This window comes from Acanthaster planci, linkage group LG19 (genome assembly GCF_054643075.1).
Source record: "Acanthaster planci isolate LZ-2023a linkage group LG19, COTS_SCS, whole genome shotgun sequence".
Classification (NCBI taxonomy): Eukaryota; Metazoa; Echinodermata; class Asteroidea; order Valvatida; family Acanthasteridae; genus Acanthaster; species Acanthaster planci.
The window spans coordinates 1421850-1443419 of NC_141795.1; the positions used below are offsets into that span (position 1 = coordinate 1421850).

The following is a 21570-nucleotide window of genomic DNA, read 5'->3' on the forward strand; positions in this document are numbered from 1 at the left end:
CACCAGGTGTACTGTCAATGCTTGTTTCTGTTGATAACTACCCTATTACATTGTGCACATGGAAACAATTTAAATTAAAGTGACTCATGGGGACGAGGTTCATATTACGCTGGCCGGTACTACATACGTGTACATGTACTATGTATACATTGCATGTGACATGTTTAGATTAGTGTGCTCTGCTGGAACATGAACATTTTGCAGGAAGATTAACCAGTTAACATGGATGACGAATCGGGGAAAGACGGTTCCGTCCCTTTGAGTGGGGCACTGTATCACGAAGTAGCTCCACAAAAGGTGAGCTATAGCGTCTGTGGAGGGGAAACACATATCCTAGCTCAGCAAGGAAAACCACTAGGCCCTAGGCTATAGTACTTGTAAAAGTTGTAGCCTAGCACTAGTACTAGGCCTATATGGAGGAAAGAGGGGATCCTAGTCATGCTAGTACTTGTCATGCAAGTAGCCTCCGGAGCTTGAGCATGTTCATCATGTTCATGATGTTGAGGCTGTTAGTACCACGACTACAGCATCAGTGGACTGGCATAATAACTTTGGTTGGGACCCAACTGCAGCATAGGCTGTGCATGCCATTCATTTTGTTTTCATCAGCAACTCATGCTTGCAGAAATGAATTTTCATGAAGACTTTGAAGTGCCATATTTTAATTGAATTATGTCAGGTGTGAGGCTGTGAGCTGCATATTCGGGGAAGGTTGTGAAATTTTTACCAAGATTGGTCAACAATAGTTGGGCCAGCCCAACAGCAGCACAATAGTTGGGACTGTCCCAACTATAGTTGGGACAGACACTATGGTATAGTTGGGGCGTAACAATTAAGGCCGTGTCCGAAAAGGACTGGAGTCTACAGACTGGCTACAGCCAGATCCCGTAGAGTCGTGCAATTTCAAGCCGTAGCCAAGGGCTTCCGTCATTTGTCCGACGCGGCCTAACATTGCCTACATGTAAGGCGGCACCTAAGGTCTAAACTCAAGCCTAGTATTTTCTTAGTAACAGAAACTGAGAAACATGCCAAAGCAATGCTCATTCTCATGACATCAATTAGGCTAGCACAAAAGAATTCCATACACGAATGCCACTGATTGTTCCATGCAGCAATCTATTAGCAGTCTGAGAGCAATAGAATGTCCTAAAAAGTCAAATTAGCATTCAAGATGTTGAGATATTTTTGGAATTTCTTCTGGCTAGCTTGAGTCATCTTGTTCTGTGCTTGAGTACACTCATCCCCAGAGATGGAGATATCTGCAAATTTCCAGCTGTTATGAGTGTTGGGGCTTGAGTTACGCATGGTTAGGTTACTCAACTCAAGCTAAGTACACTGTACACCTATTTTTCCAAGTCTTTTTTTATTTGGGTATTGGGTTTGTAATACACCCTGTTCATTGCTGGTAGTGAATTCTTGAACTTAAAACCCAGTCCTTCATTTTCTTATTTAATTTAGGTTTTGGTTACCAAGGTGTATGTTGGTCTCACTGCTTTCATGATTGTGGTAAGGAGACAGATTTTTTTATTGAATTACAATGTTTATATTTACATGTATTCTAATATCCAGGAGAGCCATTCCTCGATTGTTGTCCTTGTTGTATTTTTAACTTAATTGACAATCAGACTTTTTTGTTTTACCCTAACACTCCCGAATCCTCCAATTTTAACGATTTTACATACACCCTGGGGGGTTAGGGTTAATGGTTCTGTTTGGCTTTGCTTGCGTTTTTTGTTTGTTCTTGGAGGTTGCTTTGTTTTTTGGGTTTTTTTTGCGGGGTTTAGTTAGTGTTTTGTTTGTTTTTACTTTTTTGTTGAAGTTGGGAAAGTTTTTAAAGGACAATTTACTAGCTCAATATATAAATCAAATCTCTATAACATAATCAGAGCTGGAATGGTGTCAGCCACATGTCAGTCTACAGGTCAGCTCGCAAGTCAGTTGACAAATCACATTAGAACTAAAGAGATGAACAATGCCAAAGGCATTCCTTTGTCACAATTCATGCAAACAGCTCATGAGGTGACCCAGGACTGAATGACGCGTGACTGACTTGTGACAACTTCTGACTGACTCAGTGACAACTCGGAAAATAATGCACGTGTGTTATTGTCATCTGTTTTGTCCTCTTAGTTTCAGAAATGTCTTTTAACTTATCATGTGCAGTTGAAGGTTGTAGTGATGAGGTCTAACCTTTACATTGTATTTACACTGATTTCTGTTCCACAGCTGTCAGTGATCTTTTGTTTCATCCGAGGGCATGTTGATTTCACCTATTATCTCATGGCCATCAACATTCTCATAAGTGCCATTATCATCTTGTTCTCAGTAAGTCTTCCAGTATTTTTTACTAATTAATTAATTTCTTCTGTAAAAAGGTGTAAAAGTGTTGCCATATGTACTGTATTGCCTCTTGTTCATTTTAGTTGTCAGATGCCTGTATAAGTGTTATGGACTTGATGTTTCAATGGCCGTAATGTATTAGACTTTACTCTTGCTATTTTTGTTCATGGTGGTATACGAGAGGTAGATTTGAAAAAGATTCTGTATTGGCTGTCTAAAGTATTACATAAAAGAAAAATTTATGGAAAATCAACCATTATAAAGCACGTATTGTGCTTTATAATGGTCATTGTCATTTGTCATTGTCATTTGTCATTGTCAGTTGTCATTTGAAAAGGGGAAATAAAATTCAGCTTTAATTACATTTAAATGGTGACATTTTTGTTTGGTATTTTGTTACAGTGCTTCTGGTACAAGACTGGAGATTTGGTATGTAAACTAAATGCCTCCCTCTTGCTACTTTATACGTGCATGCAGGCCCCTAGGCAGGGTTTTCTTGACCTTTTGAAAATAGAATTGTTGTCCTATTCAACCTGTTCTCACTATCCAGGTTTTGCTCTATCAACGACCCAGTTTTTTTTTCGTCACCCCCTTTTGCTTTAAGATCTGCATTCTGTCAAAATTGGTCACTTTGCACCCGCCTTGGCCACAACACTGGTTGCAATTCATTTCAGGAATTTTGAAATGTTACTCTGTGTTGAGGTATTATATTGAGGTATTGAGCCCTTGAAATTGTAGTGTTGACTTTTTTTGTAGTCTCATCAATTGAGGCAGCTTCATGTGGCAAAATGATACGTTAATGTGAACTTATTTTATATAGGAGTGCTACTTTTAATTACACTGCCTCCAGTTATTCACTGCGATGTTCTGTGCAGTTGTGGCTCTTCACACAAACAGGCAAAATTTCATCCATAGTTTGGAGGATGAAAACTTGTGTCATGCTTTCACACTGAGCTGAGAAAACAAAACAGCGACGTGTAGTTAAAGAGGATTTATCGAGGCATTGTGTGAAAGACATAATGACAGTTTCACCCTCTTCCAGTGGAGAGAATTATTTGGTGACAAATTGAATATTCCATTCCAATTGGCGTCACCTCATGGAATGGGACATTCGCTCTGTCACCTCATGAAAATCGTTTTTACCATTGCGCTCCTAAACATTCATTATTTGCACAGAGATACACTCCCATCCCCTATCTCCTGAAATTTTTGTATCTACTTGTAACCACTGAGTTTTGGCATCTCTAGGATCCGACAAAATGGTGGTTCCTCATCCTGGTCGGGACAGTCGTCATCTTTCAGTGCATCACGACGGACATCTATGTTTTCCAACATGAGAACCCCAACAGCACGGCGCCCACAGTCGCCCCCCCACTCACTACACCAAACAGTGGGGGACCTCAAACGTTCCAACCGGCCTCCACAGTCAAGTCACTACTAGAGGCATTAGGGGGGAGTGGTCAGCCCGACTGAAACGGACAGCAGACCCTTGGCTAGAATTGTCAGGGAGGGTTTCTTTGAGGAGGAATCTCCTCCTCTCATTACAAGGCCAATCCCCAAATTAAATGCTTCCATTTACCCGAATCCTAACCTAGAAAATCATGCAGAACCTATGTATCTTTGTGTTAAAAATGATTATAAAGATTACACTTTATGGTGCCAACTTCAGAGCAAAGAGTTTGTGTACGTTATGCCGTATTTTTGTAGCTTTTGTTTTGTCTCTGAAAGCTGGTCAGAATGAAAAAGTGTTTTGTTCAGGTGTGCTTCTGCAAACTTGTCCCTTCAAAATTGTGACATTCTTTAATGACTCAGCGAGTGCTTTTAGTGTTATTTAAATATGAACAGTGTTAAATATGGCAGTGTCATTTACTCTTTGTTCAAAGTGGAGAGAAAATTACTGACACTGGTAACCCTAATATTTTTGGCTGAAAACATCCAAAGATTTTATCCACTTGCCAATTCTATTGTTTGTTTGTTTTTTCAGTGTAGCAGCAAATGCATTTTTTTTTTGGTTTGGTCTGAAGAGATCCCCAGAAACCTGACAAATTAGGTACTGGGCTGTGATAATGTGGATTATTAAAGGTGTAATTGTGCTAAAGAGAAAGGGGTCCTTATGAAGGGCCAGCTACTATATATTTTGTTGTTTCCACTTATAAATACATATCATTTCGCCCCAACTATATAGGACAGTCAGTCCCAGGAATTCCTGCCAAAGTATAGCATAGAATACCAGTATGTGCAATGGCATGTGTCAGTGTCATTTGGTTTATGTAGATCCATGCAAACAGAACCTTGTGTTAGTTTATTCATGAATGAATAACCAGCCCAATTACAACATTACAGTTCGGGGTGTCCCAAGTACAGTTTGGACTGATGCCATTATTGGGATGTAACATTATTATTCTTTGTTTTGCCAGTCAACCAATAACGGTGTTTATCATAATTCCAATAAAGTCTGGTCTTTAGTTTTGTTGAACTCCTCTATGCTATTTACATGATGAAAAAAGGTAAAGAAACAAAACAGGTTCGTGTTGGGCATCATTACCCACTTCGTTTTGAGGGTCACAGCGATTTATTGTTTATTTTACCAGAGGGAAAATGAGGACAGAGAATGCAAGTAAGTTGAACTGGTCAATCAAAAATAGAAAACCTGCTAGTCAGAATTTCCGTCTTGATGCAGTTGGTCAGTTTCCACATTGTGCGATTGTTCATTTTGACCTCCCAACATGTTTTCACACGGCTGCGACCAAATACATGTCCTTGGTTTTGCTGTAAATTGCACCCGCATCAATGGAAGTGGTTGTATATTTACGTCTTGTGATACAGTCCTACAGACTAACAAACAAACGGTATAAACCACTTGAGATAGATTGAATTATCTTCAATTTCTTGTCTAACACGTCTCTTTCATTTTTGGAGATCGAAATTTTTAAAAGGAATGGTGGCAAGTCTTCAAAGTAAAAAGCCTTGCCCCCTTGTCCCCCGAAACCCAGACGCTAAAAGTTATTACTTGGCCTACTTTAATACATAAAGATGAAGATACCCACTCAAGCCATATCAAATTGAAATTATGATTATGAATTTGAAATAGATTGAAGATTACCGAGAGTAAATGCCAGTGTACTTTGTTGATTACTTGAAAGTCTGCCTACCCCCTCGACATTTTCTCCGATTTTGTGGCAATAATTTTTGTTTGGTCCTGAGTCTTGAGGAGTTTTCCCAGTAATGTCTTATATTATTTTGACATACAAAGGGCCGACACCATTGCGAAATGCTCACCCTTGCGAAAAGCCAACAAATTTGATTTTTCCGTGTATGCGTTATACAGGTTTTACGCGAGCATGTGTAGCTAGAAACTTTGTATAAACGAAAGATCAGAATTCAGCTAAAATGAAAGAAATTGGGTCGGGAAACAGAAATATAAGCACGGGTGATTACCGGTAGGATTTTTAATTGACCTAACATGCACAGTATGTGTTGTATAAAACGAGAATAGTAGAAAAACAAACTGACCATTTTTGAAGGTTCAAAGTTTCAGCTGTTCTGATTTTGTTTTCAATCTGGAAAGCCGACTGAACGGGAACGTTGAAAACAAAAACTGTTATGCTTATCCGAGTTCCTTTCTGCCACCTAAAAATTAAAAGGGAATATGAATATTATGGACGAAAATTAGACATCTGCTTAAGTTTATGCTGTCAAAAAAAAAGTATAAAAGCAAACTCGATGTCTCAGGCCTGTGCTAATTTTCTTGCCGCAGGAAAAGCCTATCCGACACTGAAATCGACGAGTGATGGCGTGCGTTACCAGACCTCGCGATATTCCCCTTTGCCAGCCGTCTCCATTGGGCGAAGCTGAGCTTATCAAGTTAAAGCAGAAGACAGTTCGTCACAATTAATCCCTCAAAAAAAACTTTCTTATTACCCTGCAAGGGGAGAAAAACACGGGTACGCTACAAAAAGCGAGGCGCACGACTTGTGGCAAGTCTAGGATCTGGCCGGCGATCGCGCGCAAGGCCGGCTACGTGGCTGTGTCTTGGCTACGGCCGGCAATAGTACTGGTACATGTACATGCAGCTAGCCGTTTGCTAGCGGCTGTATTTTAATCTCCCCAGACACGTGTGTTACCATCAATTTCAGAAAGACGCTTTTGGGAGCCAGGTAGCCTTGGCTAAAATCTAGTCGATCACCGGCTATAGCACCGAACTCTGGTGGGACGTGTCCATGTACGTGTCAAACATGTCGGCGTTTAGAGCATGTTTGCGATCATTCCTCTCAAATAAGAATGCACTTCCATCTCTGAGGGCCTCAGCGTTCCACAGGACAGCTTTGAAGTAAGTTTGACAGAAAAAACGCGAAAGAATGGCCTAGAAGTAGTCTAGGGTAGGCCTCCTCTCAGACATATGCCAGAAGTTAACTGTGGGGGTTTGTCGTCCCATGGAGCAATAGCTCCATGGTCGTCCGCCGTCAGGCCACGCTCCCACGCCCCCCGGTCCCCGAACGATCGTGGGAGCACAGCGCGCGGCGGACGACGAAACCCCAACTTCTGGGGGTACGGGTAGAAGTAAGGAAGCAGTACTTAAAATGTCCAGCGTTAGGCTAGCCTGAATTCTAGAACTGTGGGGTTCGTTGTCCCAATGTCAAATTTAGTAGTGAAAATGTCAAAGCATTTGCCTACAATGACAATTGTGGGATCTGATGTCCGCCCCATACGAACGGGGCAGACGTCGGACCCCACAGTTCTGGGGGTAGCATTTGCTTACGTAGAAAGCGATCTTTCACGTCAATCTCACATGTCTCATAGGTTTTGTGACATTGTAGGGCCCTACCTCCAGACCTGTGGGGTCTGTGCACAGGGTGTCAGTCTGTCAGTGCTCTTTTGATCATTAGTATAACCCTTAATCACAAATATACAGCATGCGTGATTTTACACATTGTAGAAGGAATTGTGGGAGGGGAAGAGGAGGAAGCATTGTCCCTTTTTCCTTCCACAATGGCCTTTCTATCGTGCAAAATCACCCATGCAGTATTTGCGATAAGGCTTATCAAATTGATTTGTTATATATGTGTAAACGCTAAAGTAAGCCTGTATTATGAAATCCACCTCTTCCACATTTTAACCTCATTATCAAGTTTTATTCTGCCACCTTATCTGATAGGCCCACTTTGTCATGCTTGCATGTTAAATGCTGATGAATTTACATTTACATGGACAAAAGTCAGGGACGGATCTAGCTTTCAGGAACGGGGGGGGGGGGGGGGAGGGGGGGTTGATGGGCATACTGAAGTGATGCCCTGCTAAGGGGATCCACTGGAAATCAATGTAGGTTGTTTATAGATGGATAGATGGGCGGTGCAGTCCTTGTTGGTAGGCCTACTCATTTTCCGTCATTTCACTGGTAGTTGCAGATAGTCTGCGGCTGAACGGGGATTGCAAGCCCCCCCCAACCCCCTCTAGATCCGCCTCTGAAAGTTTACTGTCATCCCAAGAAGAAGGCTCTGTGTTAGAACTGTTGCAGCTGCAGGAATTGACAGTGTTTCTGAGTTTTGATGTGTTAGATGCTAAACAGAAAAAAATTGATTTGTTTGTTCAGCAATGCAGAGATCATCGATGGAAAGAAGATTTCCAAGGTGGTGCAGGCCGAGGTAGCTGAGGAGGTGAAGGCGTGGGTAGCAGAGGGCCACCGGCCCCCTCATCTGACGGCCGTCTTGGTAGGTGAAGACCCAGCCAGTGCTGTCTACGTCAGGAACAAGATGAAAGCCGCCGAAGAGTGTGGTGAGAACTTTGTGGAGCCTTTTAAGTTCTGTGGCTCGGCACTGAATCTTGTTGACTGAGGGGTACCAGTCCAATTTCTGACCGTTATTTTGCATGGTAGGACCCAGTAGTGACTCAAAACTATGCCAAAGATACCAGTTGCACATGCTGATGTGCAGATAATCCAGTGGTGATGAATAAGAAAGAATGAATGACTATTACATGTTTTTTGAAGTACTTATCTGTTCAAGATGGTAGTACATTTGCATATCGTTCAATGTTCATACCATGTCATAGTTATGTACGTTATGAACGTCAGAAAATATGCATCACTGTTTCATGAATCTAACTGTCCAAATTTTTCTCCTTAAAATCAAGCATTTATGACCAATGTGGACGCATTACTCACAAGATCTATTAAAAGTGATTAAAAGGTCTTGTATTTTCTGATGTCTTGAATCTTTATGGTGTCATGTTAAAAAAAACATACACCTGAGATGGGAACCATGCATAAATGCATAAACTCTGAAGCCTCCATTTCCACGTCACAAGAGAGTCCGACCTAATTACATTGAGAGTAACTTTCAACCCCCCCTCGTCTTGTCTGGACACAGGTATCACCTCAGAAACCATCCGTGAACCCGACACCATGACAGAAGCTGCCCTCCTCTCCCTCGTCGATGACCTCAACAAGTCGGACACCGTCGACGGCATCTTGGTGCAGTTACCTGTCCCCCCGCACATGGACAAGAGGAAAGTCTGCGACGCCGTCTCCCCAAACAAAGATGTGGACGGGTTCAACATGGTGAACGTCGGCAGGCTGGTGCTGGACTTGCCAACGCTGCTGCCGGCCACACCTTATGGTGTGTGGGAGCTCATCAAGAGATCAGGTACTCAGCACTCATGGATGTAAGGCATCAGTCCATCAGGGAGTCAGAATTACTGGATTTGTAAAATTGCATTCACCGGCAGTGGCTCAGAAATCAGTCATGCCATAAATCAGTGGACAAGTGAATCAGTTTATAGAGGGTTTGCGGAATCAGCGAGTCAGCAAATTGGGGATTCGCTAAATCAGTACCTTAGTCAGATAAGACAGTCGTGGATGTAGTGTATTAACCCTAACCATACTGAACCCAACAAGGTCATGCAGGATTTCAATGGTCCCTGGGGTTTAGGGTTAGTGGATAGCTATTATGAACTATTCATTGGATTGAAAGTGTTATCATTCAAGTATGAGGCACATCATTGATCAGAGTTTTAGTGAGGGTACTTTCTGCACCTGTCTGACGTGGAAACATACGTGTAGTCGTTTTTGTTTGTAAATCTTTGGCACTTAGTTAACATCTCCCAAAGTCCTTTGCATCCTGCCATCCTTGTCAGATTGTGTTCATATCGGGTATCTAGTGGGGCTAGCACTCCAGTCTGAATAGCCACAGCTGCAGCCGATAGTGCGTATTGTCTGATTGCAGACTGACATCAATAAGGTGAATTCTCCGAAAGTTTGTGGCATCAGCGCAAATGATCCGTACACTGGGGGTTCTCCCCCACCTCACCCCTACCCTACCCCCCCTCCGAAGGGGAAAAATAAAGCAGGAAGACAAAGAGCAAACAAATGAGGCAAGAGGATGAAAATCACCAAATTGCTTGAAATAACGCTGAAATGACTCCTTTCTAGCATCAGTGGTTTATTTGAGTTGAGGGCTTTGTGCCAACCCCCCCTCCCGAAAGAGTCTTAGTGACACATATACATTCATCAGAAAGCCAACAGAGCAGTTCTCAAATCTTTCCACTAGCATGTACTGTCCATGGCACTGATTGATGACTCAGTAAGAGACCAAAGTTTCAATTTTTGAACCAGTACCGATGAGAGTTAGGCGTGGTTTTAATGGCTCTAAAAAGAAGTTGTGCTCATTTTGTTACCGTGAAATATGTAATTTCCGGGACATTTGAAATGCCCCTCTGTTTACTCTGATACACTATGAGGTATCTTTTGACGATGCTTATGTAAATTTCACATTCATGTCGTGTCTGTGAACCTCAAGGTGTGGAGACAGTGGGGAAGAATGCGGTTGTGATGGGCAGGTCCAAGAACGTTGGTCTCCCGCTTGCCCTGTTACTCGCTGCCGACAAGAGGAACAGTAAGATAAAGCAAGATATTACCCAGCAGTTAGTAAACAATTGGAAGTTAGTTCTGTGTGATTTTTTTTTTTTAAATCAGCTGCTTCTCACTTCCGTTTGTAATTCAAAAGTGAGCTTGATTCCATATGGATAGCTGCGCTCGTAGACCAACACCAAATTCTTGGGTGATGTCCAATGCGAAAGATTTCCATAATGATATGAACTGGCACGTGTCTATATCCCAATACTTTTCACATGCTATAACAAATGAATTTGAGGAAGTTTTGAGTGTGTCTTTAAAGCACGAAAGAGTTTGCAGTCAAATTTCTGTCAGGTTGGGAAGAATTTAACTCTGTAATCTGCATTACCTCTTGCATAGCTGGGCTCACCGCCCTTCATATCTTCATCCTTGTTTCCTCTTGTTTCAGCCCTCAAGATGGGTCTGAATTGTAACGTCACCATCTGCCACAGCAAGACCTCCCCGGAGATGATGCGCTACTACATGACCAATGCGGACATCATCGTGGCGGCAGCTGGCCGCCCCAAAATGATCACGGCCGACATGGTCAAGGAAGGCGCGGCCATCTTCGACGTGGGCATCAATCGGATCCAGGACCCCAAGACTGGGAAGTTTAGGCTGGTCGGGGACGTAGACTATGAGGGTGAGTAGGATATTCAAGTGCTGTCTCAAATATACCGAATGTTTGATAATCGGCTGAATGGTATTTGCTGGTTCAAATATTTAACTCAATACTGACCGTCCTACACTCAAAGGGACAATTCGTTTTTCATTGCTCTTACTTCCTTTTGCAAAGTCTGAGTAGAGAAAAGTGACACAAACTGCATGACAATTGTTCTTTTTTTTCTCCGAGCAGTTATGTGTTGTCACTGTAAAAAGAAACTCGGCCAAAGAAGAGCCCTGGAAGGTTTTTCTTCCTGGGATGAAATCACAGTTTTGGCATGAATACGGAAATACTAATTTGCAGAAATACCAAAAAGGCACCAAAATATCCTCTAGAATAGCAAAGCAAAAACTGGAAATTAGGCTACTTGAGCTATAAAGGTGCATTTTCAAGGGCCGTACTAAGCAAACTTGCATATTTATAGAAATCAGGACATTGACGATTGTTGTCAACGTTTTCGTCTCCAGGAGTATTTGACAAAGTTGGTCATATCACGCCAGTGCCCGGTGGCGTGGGACCGATGACTGTTGCCATGCTGATGAAAAATACCCTCCAAGTTGCCAAGGGAGAGATCTAAGGTTTAGCACCAGAGGAGGGCTGAACATTCAATGTGTCTGCTCACTGATACGTGGTACATGCCTTCGGTTTATTGGCACTGGATATCGTGTTGCATTGGACAGAAAAGAAAAAGTTGTAACCGGAAGATTATTAAACAAGAAGCTATTTAGTGTGAATACCCCTACACCCAGAGTTTTGAGAAAGTGCAGGCCTCGACATAAATTTCTTTTTGGCGCTCGTCCATCAAACCAGCGGCATTGGAAACTTGCTTGTCTGATGTGTCGTCGTACTTGCCCAGGTGATCCATGCCCGATCCACAGGCCTGTAACCATAAGTAGAGCCTAACACTGGGCTCCGTCTAACTGCGTGGGCAGTGCATTTGCTGAAAGTTGTATGAGTAAACGAATTTGGTACCCAGACACGGGTATTTTGCAATTCATTTTTGTATGCATTTTACCAATTGTAGGAGAGTGCCTTGCTAAATGTTAACATGCATACCAACCTCATCCCCAGTGGTTACTTTATTTCTAGCGTAGAATCCAGTAGTAACAACTGTGGGGGTGCACTGCTAGTCACAATTAGGGATGAGGTAGGCATCGTACATACACATTGTACATGTGCACGACATACCGGCCCTGTAGATTCATAGAGGCTTGATGCAAGTTGCACGTATTACGTTGCGACTAAAAAATCACACTCATAGCATTCTTTTAGCGTGTGGAGAGGAACAAAAGTCAGAAGTAAATTTCCCGACTGCTTTCCATGACCATGAAAAACTGCAGTGTTAAGGGAGAAAATACCTGTCCATCGGGTAACTTGTCCTAAAGTTTAACTTGCCGTAAAGAATAAGTTACCTGTCCCGGGGCAATCCAACAACCGCTAATGTCGAGGCCTGAGTATTAAGAGACATGTATTTTGGACAAGAGCAAGACAGTTTCAGCTGGAAAATGGAAGGTGTCTGTTAAAATTATGTGTGGTTTTTATTTTTTAACTATCCGTTCATTTTGTTCTATTTCTCTGTGGAATTACTAATACATGTAGTCTTTTTCGTAGTTGCTTACAGCAGAGCAGTCACTCAGTCGTTCCTTTTATCAATTCACGGAGGCCAAATTTAGAAATAAATCAGCGACTCTGATTCAGAATGCATCGTCTGACATGATTTTTGATATTCAAGGATTAAAATTATGAATATTTATGTGCACAATTCAGTGCTAAGAATTGGCTTTGTAGACTTAATTTAAGTATGAGTCTATTGAAAAATGCCCTGTGGGTATTTTTCTTCAGAACGTTTTATTGAAATTGTTACGTAACATATCAATGGATTATTGATTCATTAAATCAAAATACATGTACAGGTCTTTCTCGGGCTTGTCAGAATCTTGAATATGAAATTTCGACTTTTAAAAACCCATAAAGGCAAAATATTCATGTTATTTCAGATTTTATTTCAGAAGATCCTCCTTTCACGCTTGATTTTGTATTTGGGTATTTACATTTCTGTTTGATATGAGCGACAGTCATTTGCAAAAGTTTAAGACCAACTGGGATTTCATTGGTATTTCTGTCACCGGTATTGTCTCATTAAATGTTTACATAATATGTTCTTTACGGTGGTGATAACATCAGAGTCATGCTGTGAGCCCATTTGAATGAAATTTTTTGAAAGGCAGATCTTGTATGACATTTTTTCTTCAATGCAGCATGGGTAAAAAAAAGTCAGCCTAAGTCCATCAGAAATAAAGGGTACACGAGATAGATTTAGGATTTCAAATCCTGGAAATGTAGTCAAACAGCTGTTCAAGCAAGATACTAAGGTTACACATAGAAAATAAACATAAGTTGCTGCTATTAATTAATTTAAGTTTGGACTCTCTTTGGGTTAATGTAAATTTGTACGGGTGGTCCTGAACTTTTGCAAATGGCTGTGTATGCGTTTATTTTTTTGGTTGAACTCGTCCAAAAGTAAAAGACACGAATTGTTTTATTTCAACATTGCCACCTTTTCCACTTTTTGAGCCTTTTTTCAACAGTTGTAAGTAAAGTTGCAAACACTTGAAGTTTGGTTTTCAAATCTGTGTATTTTTGTTGATTGTAAGATGCCACGTATGTTTTGATGACGCCATTTTGTTTTCACCTCTTCATTGCAGTCTGTATTTTTATATACACATGATGTAGAGTTGAAACTTTTCGATCATTTCTAGGATGCTACCCCTTTTTATTGTAGAAAATTATGCATAAACCTATTAACTGCTGTTCTGAAATTATATGAAATTGTCAGTGATGATCACTTTATCTCATTCTATGTTTTATTTAGTTTATGTATTAAAATACATATTTTTATCACAATTGAAACATGCTTAGAGCTTGATGTGAGTTTAAGTAGTATTCGGATTTCAGAAAGTTATTGCAAATTATCGTGTTATGAATGATAAACAAGTGGCAAAATTATACAGTTCACCTTTAAAAATTATCGGAGCATCATCCAAGAAGTGAAGCTGGGACTGACTGTGTTTAAGTTTAATAAACATTTTGAACCCACAGCCAGTCTTTTTATGGACAGTGTCTGCTGCTGTAGAAAGAATTATGCAAATAAATTTGTTTTACAAATTTGCTCTACGTTGATACAAATTTGTAAATTTATTATCAATGATCAATACTGAGCATATCCTGCTGCTTCAACTTGAAAATGTTGATTTCCACCGGCCCTCCCTATCAAGGTTGGGGTGGTCAGTTTGGAGGCTTTTTCATGAGGACAAGTGATGTTGGGGCCCCATTTTCCTTGCGTTACTTTCTTTTTCGATCGTCCGTGTTTTTCCCAAGGGAGACTGATCCCCCGCGCCACGCCCCGCCCCGCCCCGTAACTTTCATGCCAAGGTCTAGGAGGAGCCCGTTTTATGCATGTGTTCGTGTATTCTGTTTGTGCCAGCGAAGCTTTTGCATTGCAAGGCCGGCCATTTTAGGCGAAGATGAAAGAGGGCGCTGTTTATTTTCTTACGGCCGGTGCTGCATGCTGGGCCGCTGCGCGGTACAAAAAACAAAACACGTCAACCACCAAGTGTCGTGACGGACCTGATGTTTCCATGATGCTGGCAACTGCTCTGCGTTCTACTTTAGAATCCATTTGCCACAGGAATAAGGAAATTACGGTATGATAAAAAGAATAGCATAATACAATAGATATAAAGAATAGTTCTGTTTTTCTCTGTCGTGGTCCGTCCGCGGAAGTGTGGAACAGTCTTGGGCATTATTGTTGGACATGTTGGTTGGGATGATCGTCTTGACCGGGGCTTGGTCTTGTAAGTTGTAGGGAAAGAGCAGCCCAAACTTTGTCACTCTTCGTATTTGAAATCCGAATTTCCTGCCTCAAACCTTTTTTCGTTTGGCAGATGACTGATTCATGATCTGTTAACGGATGAGTAAGCCCTAGGTAGGATGCCTAATCTTGACGGTAAAGAAGTTTTAGAGGTTTAATATCATAGGCCTACTAGGCCTATATTACTAGGAAAAGGAGTCATGCAACAAAATGGACCCCAACATTTAAACTCAGCATCGTTAATTGCGTTAGTAAGTAATTTGAGAGATTTTTCATTGAAATGTGCATGTAGTCTCTCAGCATTCAAACACAAATATAAAGTAAATGATTAACTTCTTTCTCACAGGGTTGAGCAAGCAAAGGCTACATGGGCATGTTCATGTGCTGTATCTAATATTTGTTGTGTTGTTTGTAAAGTGTTAGCGTGTTGTTGTCTTGTGGAACTTTGTTTATTCGTTACTGGCAACCCCCACTCAATCTCGACAAGCACTGCTTCTTGGGGGCCCCCTATCCACATATATACACTTTGTGAAACTGTTTCTACGGAATAATATTATGTGGAAAATAAAGTAAACTGAACCGAACTGAAACAACTATTTACATACATAAATCATGTAAATAGCCAAATATGGTCCGTATTTTGCATACTCTAAAAAGGCTGAACTTCTTATTATTTATGTTTGCATCAACAGAATTTTATCAAGATAAGTATTTTATAAATGTCATGATATCAATATCAGCATTTATCTGGCATAACCAAAAAGTTAGGAGTTTTCCCGTGAACCCTGCATGTACAGTACAGTGTTCTGGTTGCATCCACTTGCATTGTCACCAAAGCCAGGGGGTCCACTCACCCCCAGAACAGTGGGGCTCGAAGGCCACATGCACGGAAGTTTGAAATTTTTGATACTGTGCACGTATCAAATTCAACAGTGATAGAAATAAACAGTGAAAGAAATGAAAGTTGCAAAAACAATACTTTTTTTTCAGTTAATGTGTGCACAACTTTCCTGTCCCTCCTCTCTATCCAACTTTCAAAAACCCTTGTTAATTTATGCCACCCACGGGGGACAGCGGAATCCCCCCCACACACACCCACACCCACGAGATAGCTAACCAGAACCCTCAACCTTACTGAGGTTGACACCCATTTGCATGTATATATCAATATAATTTCTGTAAATCACATGTTCACAAATGTGTGACATCACATTAATATACCCCTTGGACACTGAATAGCTGTGTTCTCAGCAACAAAGTCTGTAGCGGGTAACTATTGACTCAATCTCCAAAGTTCAATAGACCTACACAGCCCAAGTGTAAACGGCCCGGCTAATCCGTGTCCACAAACAAGCGTGGGGGTCAGAGGGGAGGGGATGTATGTGGGAGGTGTGGGCGTGCGTGTACATGCATACGTGCTGTGTAAGTCTCCGAGAGCCTGATGGTCTACACCAGAACACATCGTGTCACACATGGCTTCAAAAGAGTCGTGGACATGTACAAGTACTCTTGGGTGGCTACAACCTGTTTGAGTGCACTTGACATGGCTATTCAATCAAGGTATCTACAGTGAGTTAAGTCTGGTTGTAATAAGCTTCGTTGTGCACTCTGCTGCGGCATTGCAAGAGAGGTGAGTTTGTGTATGCAAGAGTGTATGTGGATGACTTTTCTGACCGATATCTGAGTTCGTCATTCATCGCTGGTTGCCAAACTGTGTTAATACAAACAAATAGATGGCGCTGTAAGAGGATTTGAAGGGCAGAGCTTTGACCAGGGTGTCATTAAAATCTGTACACAAGATGGATTCTCAAACAGGGAAGAGATATCCATCCACGTGTGTGTGGTCTCACCATCTTGCCTCAAAGACGGTGCTGTTTGGTTTTCAGGTTTCTTTAGACGTTTTATTGTGAGTTCTTGGGTTCCAGTCCAACCGATTAGCCCCTTGTGTGGAGCCTCCATGTTGGGACAAAAGCACCGTTTTAGCCCTCCCTTGGCAACACCCATGGGGCTTCTCAGGCCCCCTGCTCAAGGCTCGTGCCCCTGTTCCCCCCCCTCAGATATTAGAGATGGAAACAACTCAGGTGGTAGTCTTCCTTGGTCATTGTTTTCACTGTGACTCAACACATAGAGTGCCCCTTAGAGGGCCCCCATGTTCTCCTGAAAAATGCACCCCATTTACACCCCTGCCTAAGATCCTGCTAGTTCTTTTCCTTTCAGTGAATAATCGCAAGGTCATGATTGCAATGCAAATCATTGCTTTTTGATCCCTGCGTTCCCACCCCCCGTCAGGTGATGCAACCACCGTTAGGCTATGGGATCAGCTAGCACCAAGAAGGGGACATCAGAGGTCCAGCACAGTGAACTCGACAAAGAGAAGAACAACGTGGTAAGTACTTCCCACGTTAAACGGAATTGAAAGATGGCACATTCCTCACCCGTTCATATTCACATGCTGTCATTGTTCGGGCCGAACATCAATACCCCCCTTTTCTCTGTGGTATGCACGCTGTTTTTTTTCTCTTGTGAACCTCATTTCGGTGCTCATGATTCAAGTATCAGCATCTGCTAACTCTTGGTAAATCATTTGCATTTGCCCAAAGAGGTTAATTACAATCTGGAAGCCTGAGAAACGGAACCATTAGACAGGCATTTCCACACGAATATAGATTGTTTGAATATGCGAAGACTGTAACCTAACGTAGCCTACTGAGGACAATTTGGGTTGCTGATAAAGTCACATTGAACAGTCCATTGTACAAAGCTTTCTGTAAAAAATGTTGCCAGCATGAAGTGATTGTTTATTATGTGGTATTACTCAAAAAAGTGTCAAGTATGGATCAGAGTGTTGATATTGTTGGATTTAGTGCAGCATTTCACTCTCGGCATTGTTACATGTTTAAAAATTGCATGATTTAGTTTTTAAGTACCATTTTGTTCAATTGTTGCATTCCAGAAAGAGAGCAGGAAGGATATTTCTGTTGAGAATCATCTTTCTTCTGAACCAACCGTTGCCATGGCGGAGAGTAAACAAGAACAGATGCCTACCAGCCCTCACCTCCCTCTACTCAGCAGGACACCAGAGGGCGCTCTTATCCCTCAGGCACTCCCCGTCAAAGAGGAAGTGGATGGCTTTGAAACCGTCCATTCGTTGTACAATCTCTTTAATGACGGTTTTCTCGTGCCGTTCATACACTGCCCTGAATACATGCTGATTTTGGATGCGCGAGAGCACGGCCAATTCACAGAGTCCCACATCATCACGGCCAGGCCTCACACTGCAATTGACACAGACTACGACTGTCTGTTGGAGGCTGGCAAACTGAGGAGGTTCACCCACATTGTGCTGTACGACGATCAGAGCACCGTCACGGAAACAAGCCCAGTGTTGCAAAGCTTGGCAGAGAGGTTACGGGCACAAGAGCTCGACCCTGTCATCCTGATCGGGGGATTCCTAGCATTCCACGCAGCATATCCGTTTTTGTGCAACAAGGAGCTGATCCGCAATGAGCGGGACCGGAGTCGCGAAATCCGCACCTATCCCTCAGAGGTCCTTGAGGGAGCCCTGTATCAGGGCAACGCCAAACACGCCAACAGCCTGGAGATCATCACCGATCTGGGCATCACCCACATCGTCAACGTCACGGCCGAGTGCGACAACGTCTTTGAGGGCAAGTGCAAATACCTGCAACTGAAGTATGCCGATGAGCTCGGCTCAAACATGAAGCGCCGGCTGCCGGCCGCCGCAGATTTCGTAGCCGAGGCTCTCCGCAAGCGAGGCCGCGTCTTGATCCACTGTGCGCAAGGGATCAGTCGCAGCTCGACCATCACTCTGTCCTTTCTGATGAAGTACCGCGCCTGGAGCTTTGCCGATGCAGTGACCTTCCTGAAGAGCAAGCGCCCCAAGGCGAGGCCCAACAGGGCCTTTCTGATACAGCTGGGTGATCTTGAGAGGGATTTGTTTGGGAAGAAGATCAGTGATGCGGATGAGATTTGGATGAACTTAAGCTGAAGAACTGTCAGACCTGGGCATAGTGCATTTAATTCTAAGGTTCTTTGGGTAATTTCAGGGTGACAGAAGGGCAAAGTTTGCGAAAATTTGTTCTTGTGAAATAGCAAAAGGACCACTGATACAAAACCTGTAGCCCCAACTTGTCGCATTTCAATTTATTATGATTGCTAATGAATGGAACAACACTATTTATTTACCATCATTCCGCTCACAGCCGTGTTAACATTCATAATTAGCAAAATAAAAGAATGGAAATTTAAAGCTGGTGTTAAAAGTAGCACATCAGTGGTCCTCTTGATATGTGACTGCCTACAGTATTCTCACAACACCTTTTTGACATGTATGTCGGAAATGTTATTCTGTTATCAGCAAATCAGGCAATCAAATTGACAGATTGCACAAAGATTAGGCAATCCGGTCCGAGCGGAACAAAAGAGGGCGTTTTTTTTTCTCACTGCACAGGCGCGCCACGAGGCACGCAAGTATATGCGTGTTTGACGCAGAGCACGCTGAGTACGCGTAACTAATTTATTTCTGCATGTATGGTCTTTGCGTACATGCAGAATGCGTGCAAGAACCCGCATGTAACCACCTGTCTTTCTTTTGCTGATTTGGGTTACACTTCAACTCGGGACGAATACAGGCGATTCACAATAGTGCACTTCCAATAGTTTGAAACGTGTTGGCCAATCACAATGTGCGAAACCTGTCGACCATTTCCAGACGCGCACAGGGTCGACAGATTTCGAGCACTGTGATTGGCCAACACGGAGCAAACTCCTAGAGGCGCAGTATTGTGAATCGCCCGTGTGACACCGATTGACTGATTGTATCCAATATTATGTATAAAAACCATACCAAACAACCCTATGTGTAGTTGATCATGAAATCTTTTCACTGTCATGTTGCACGTAATAGGAATCTCTGGTGTACGTGTTTTGCTGGAAAACAGACATTACATAATCAGAGGTTAAAAAGTTGGAATAAGATTAGTTTACGCACCTGCTACCAGCGTGAAGTGAGATTTGACTTAATTGCACAAGATGTTACAGTAGGAACGTTTTACTAGATGGGTTGATATGCAGATTGAAAAACCAATAAATGATCAACTAATTAAAAAATGCTTTTTTATTTAAAAGCACAGTTTTAAATGTAACTTTTTTGAACATTTTATATTTTATAACACGGGGAGGTTGCAAGGAAGGTGAATGTTTAATCATGAACCTGATCAATAGAGATAGATTAATGTTAATGATTACATTATTGATTGATCATTAATTTGTATTTATAGTATTGATACAAAACACTGTTCTCTGACTTCATGCACTGTATACACATACATGTACTTTGTTTAGCACGTGTAAAGTGACTCGCTTGTATATACTCAAGTTTTAGATATAAATGTAATTGCATGATCAGAATGAATATTACTCGCAGCTGGTAACGTTTGCTTTATGTAATCATTTCTTAGCTCATTGCTCGAAGTTCTCGTTCATTCCCGGCGCATTTCACAATTATTGTTCCTTTTTACAATAGGGTGCCTCCAAAAGTTTACGACACGTTGGCCGGTAACAAAGCACGAAATCTGTCGACCCTTTCCAAACGCGCATTGGTGATTGGCCAATGCGTTGCAAACTCTTAGAGGCTATTGTGAATCGCCCGTATTAACTAACCGTTGTGTTAATTATTCACTTGTGTTTCAATTGAGTTCAATTAATTGCAAACCACTTTGTGAAAAGGGCTTCCTGTTAGTAAGAAAGATTCGGTCAAACAAATTGCGTGAGATTTGGAAAATGCAAAGTGGTTCCCTAATGTACATTTAAAATCAGCATCTGTCTGAACCGTTGATGTGCCCAATATTCTGTGCATCAAGAATAATTGACCTTTGTTTATTCTGTGACAGTGCTGACGAAAACACGTGATTTTGAGTCCTCTTGGACTCACTCGTTTGAACAAATTTTTTTTCACATGAAATTTTCATATTGGTCACATCAACTCAGTTTTTGAGCCGAATGGATTCCCCCCCACACACACATTTCTCCTCGATTTGAATTTAATTCACCTCCAAGTGGGTTTCATTTTGGTTCATTTTTTAAAATAATGTATAAAAAAACGTATGCGAAATCAAAAATGATCAGCAGATATGTCGGCCTCTATTTAGCAGGCCTGTCTTGGATGCCTCACTACTGTGTCTGTGTTTCTTTCCACCATGTCTCTCCTCGCTGTCCTATATTTGCTTCTATTTGGGAGCCACACCACCCCGTTCCATTCCTCATCTCCTTGTTTCTTGACCTCAGGATTTTTAACCCTAAAAGAGCTGAGGCGGAATGTGTCCCCTCCCCTGACATTTTCTCGGAGCATTCAAGGGTTTTTTCTTCATTAGCATCGTTCTGTAAATAATATTTAGTGAAAATCAGACATACCGTTCTCTTGTACAGCGCCCATTTTCCTGAGACACGTTAGCCAAAAATCGTTCTTGCCCTCTTGATGGGCTCAATGCACGCGGGCAGACGCGTGAGGTCATGAACGTCAAAAGTGACCGTAGTGACAAAAGGATTATGTTGGATATACAATATAATTGAAACTTCACAGTTTTGTACTGGTAATTAGTGTCTTTACATGCATGCCAAGTTTCAGTAAGAATGGCCTGGGAATAGTGTCTTGGGGTGGGTTGTGAGATGGTTAAAAGAGCGGCTCTTTAAGGATTAGTTTGTAATGGGTATAAGCGGGCTCTGGATTGGTTGGACATTCTTCCCTTTATTTATAGTCTTTGTGATAAATGCTCGCGTGGGGAGCGT

The 21570-nt window shown here is 42.0% G+C and overlaps 3 protein-coding genes across 8 annotated transcripts; all 3 read left to right on the plus strand.

Moving 5' to 3' along the window:
• The first annotated feature begins 119 nt into the window (after nt 1–119).
• LOC110973600 (uncharacterized) lies at nt 120–5225 on the plus strand. The gene is made up of 5 exons (XM_022224518.2): nt 120–297; nt 1459–1506; nt 2227–2325; nt 2743–2769; nt 3589–5225. Exons 1-5 carry the CDS (start codon nt 223–225, stop codon nt 3811–3813), a joined length of 474 nt encoding a protein of 157 aa, XP_022080210.2. The 5' UTR covers nt 120–222; the 3' UTR covers nt 3814–5225.
• Nucleotides 5226–6411: 1186 nt separating this feature from the next.
• On the plus strand, nt 6412–14066 carry LOC110973624 (bifunctional methylenetetrahydrofolate dehydrogenase/cyclohydrolase, mitochondrial-like). Its single transcript, XM_022224572.2, has 6 exons — nt 6412–6670; nt 7931–8112; nt 8706–8981; nt 10134–10229; nt 10638–10871; nt 11360–14066. Exons 1-6 carry the CDS (start codon nt 6561–6563, stop codon nt 11467–11469), a joined length of 1008 nt encoding a protein of 335 aa, XP_022080264.2. The 5' UTR covers nt 6412–6560; the 3' UTR covers nt 11470–14066.
• A 403-nt stretch (nt 14067–14469) lies between these two features.
• LOC110991256 (dual specificity protein phosphatase 2-like) lies at nt 14470–20948 on the plus strand. Of its 6 annotated transcripts, none has more exons than XM_022223406.2 (4): nt 14472–14596; nt 14837–14877; nt 17053–17149; nt 17717–20948. In XM_022223406.2, exons 3-4 carry the CDS (start codon nt 17075–17077, stop codon nt 18770–18772), a joined length of 1131 nt encoding a protein of 376 aa, XP_022079098.2. In that variant the 5' UTR covers nt 14472–14596; nt 14837–14877; nt 17053–17074; the 3' UTR covers nt 18773–20948. The 6 variants fall into 6 exon arrangements, with proteins under 6 accessions (XP_022112258.2, XP_022079098.2, XP_087005275.1 ...); XM_087149149.1 differs by lacking the exon at nt 14837–14877 and adding an exon at nt 15110–16393 and having other exon boundaries at nt 14478–14596; XM_022256566.2 differs by lacking the exon at nt 14837–14877 and having other exon boundaries at nt 14470–14596.
• The last annotated feature ends 622 nt before the right edge of the window (nt 20949–21570 follow it).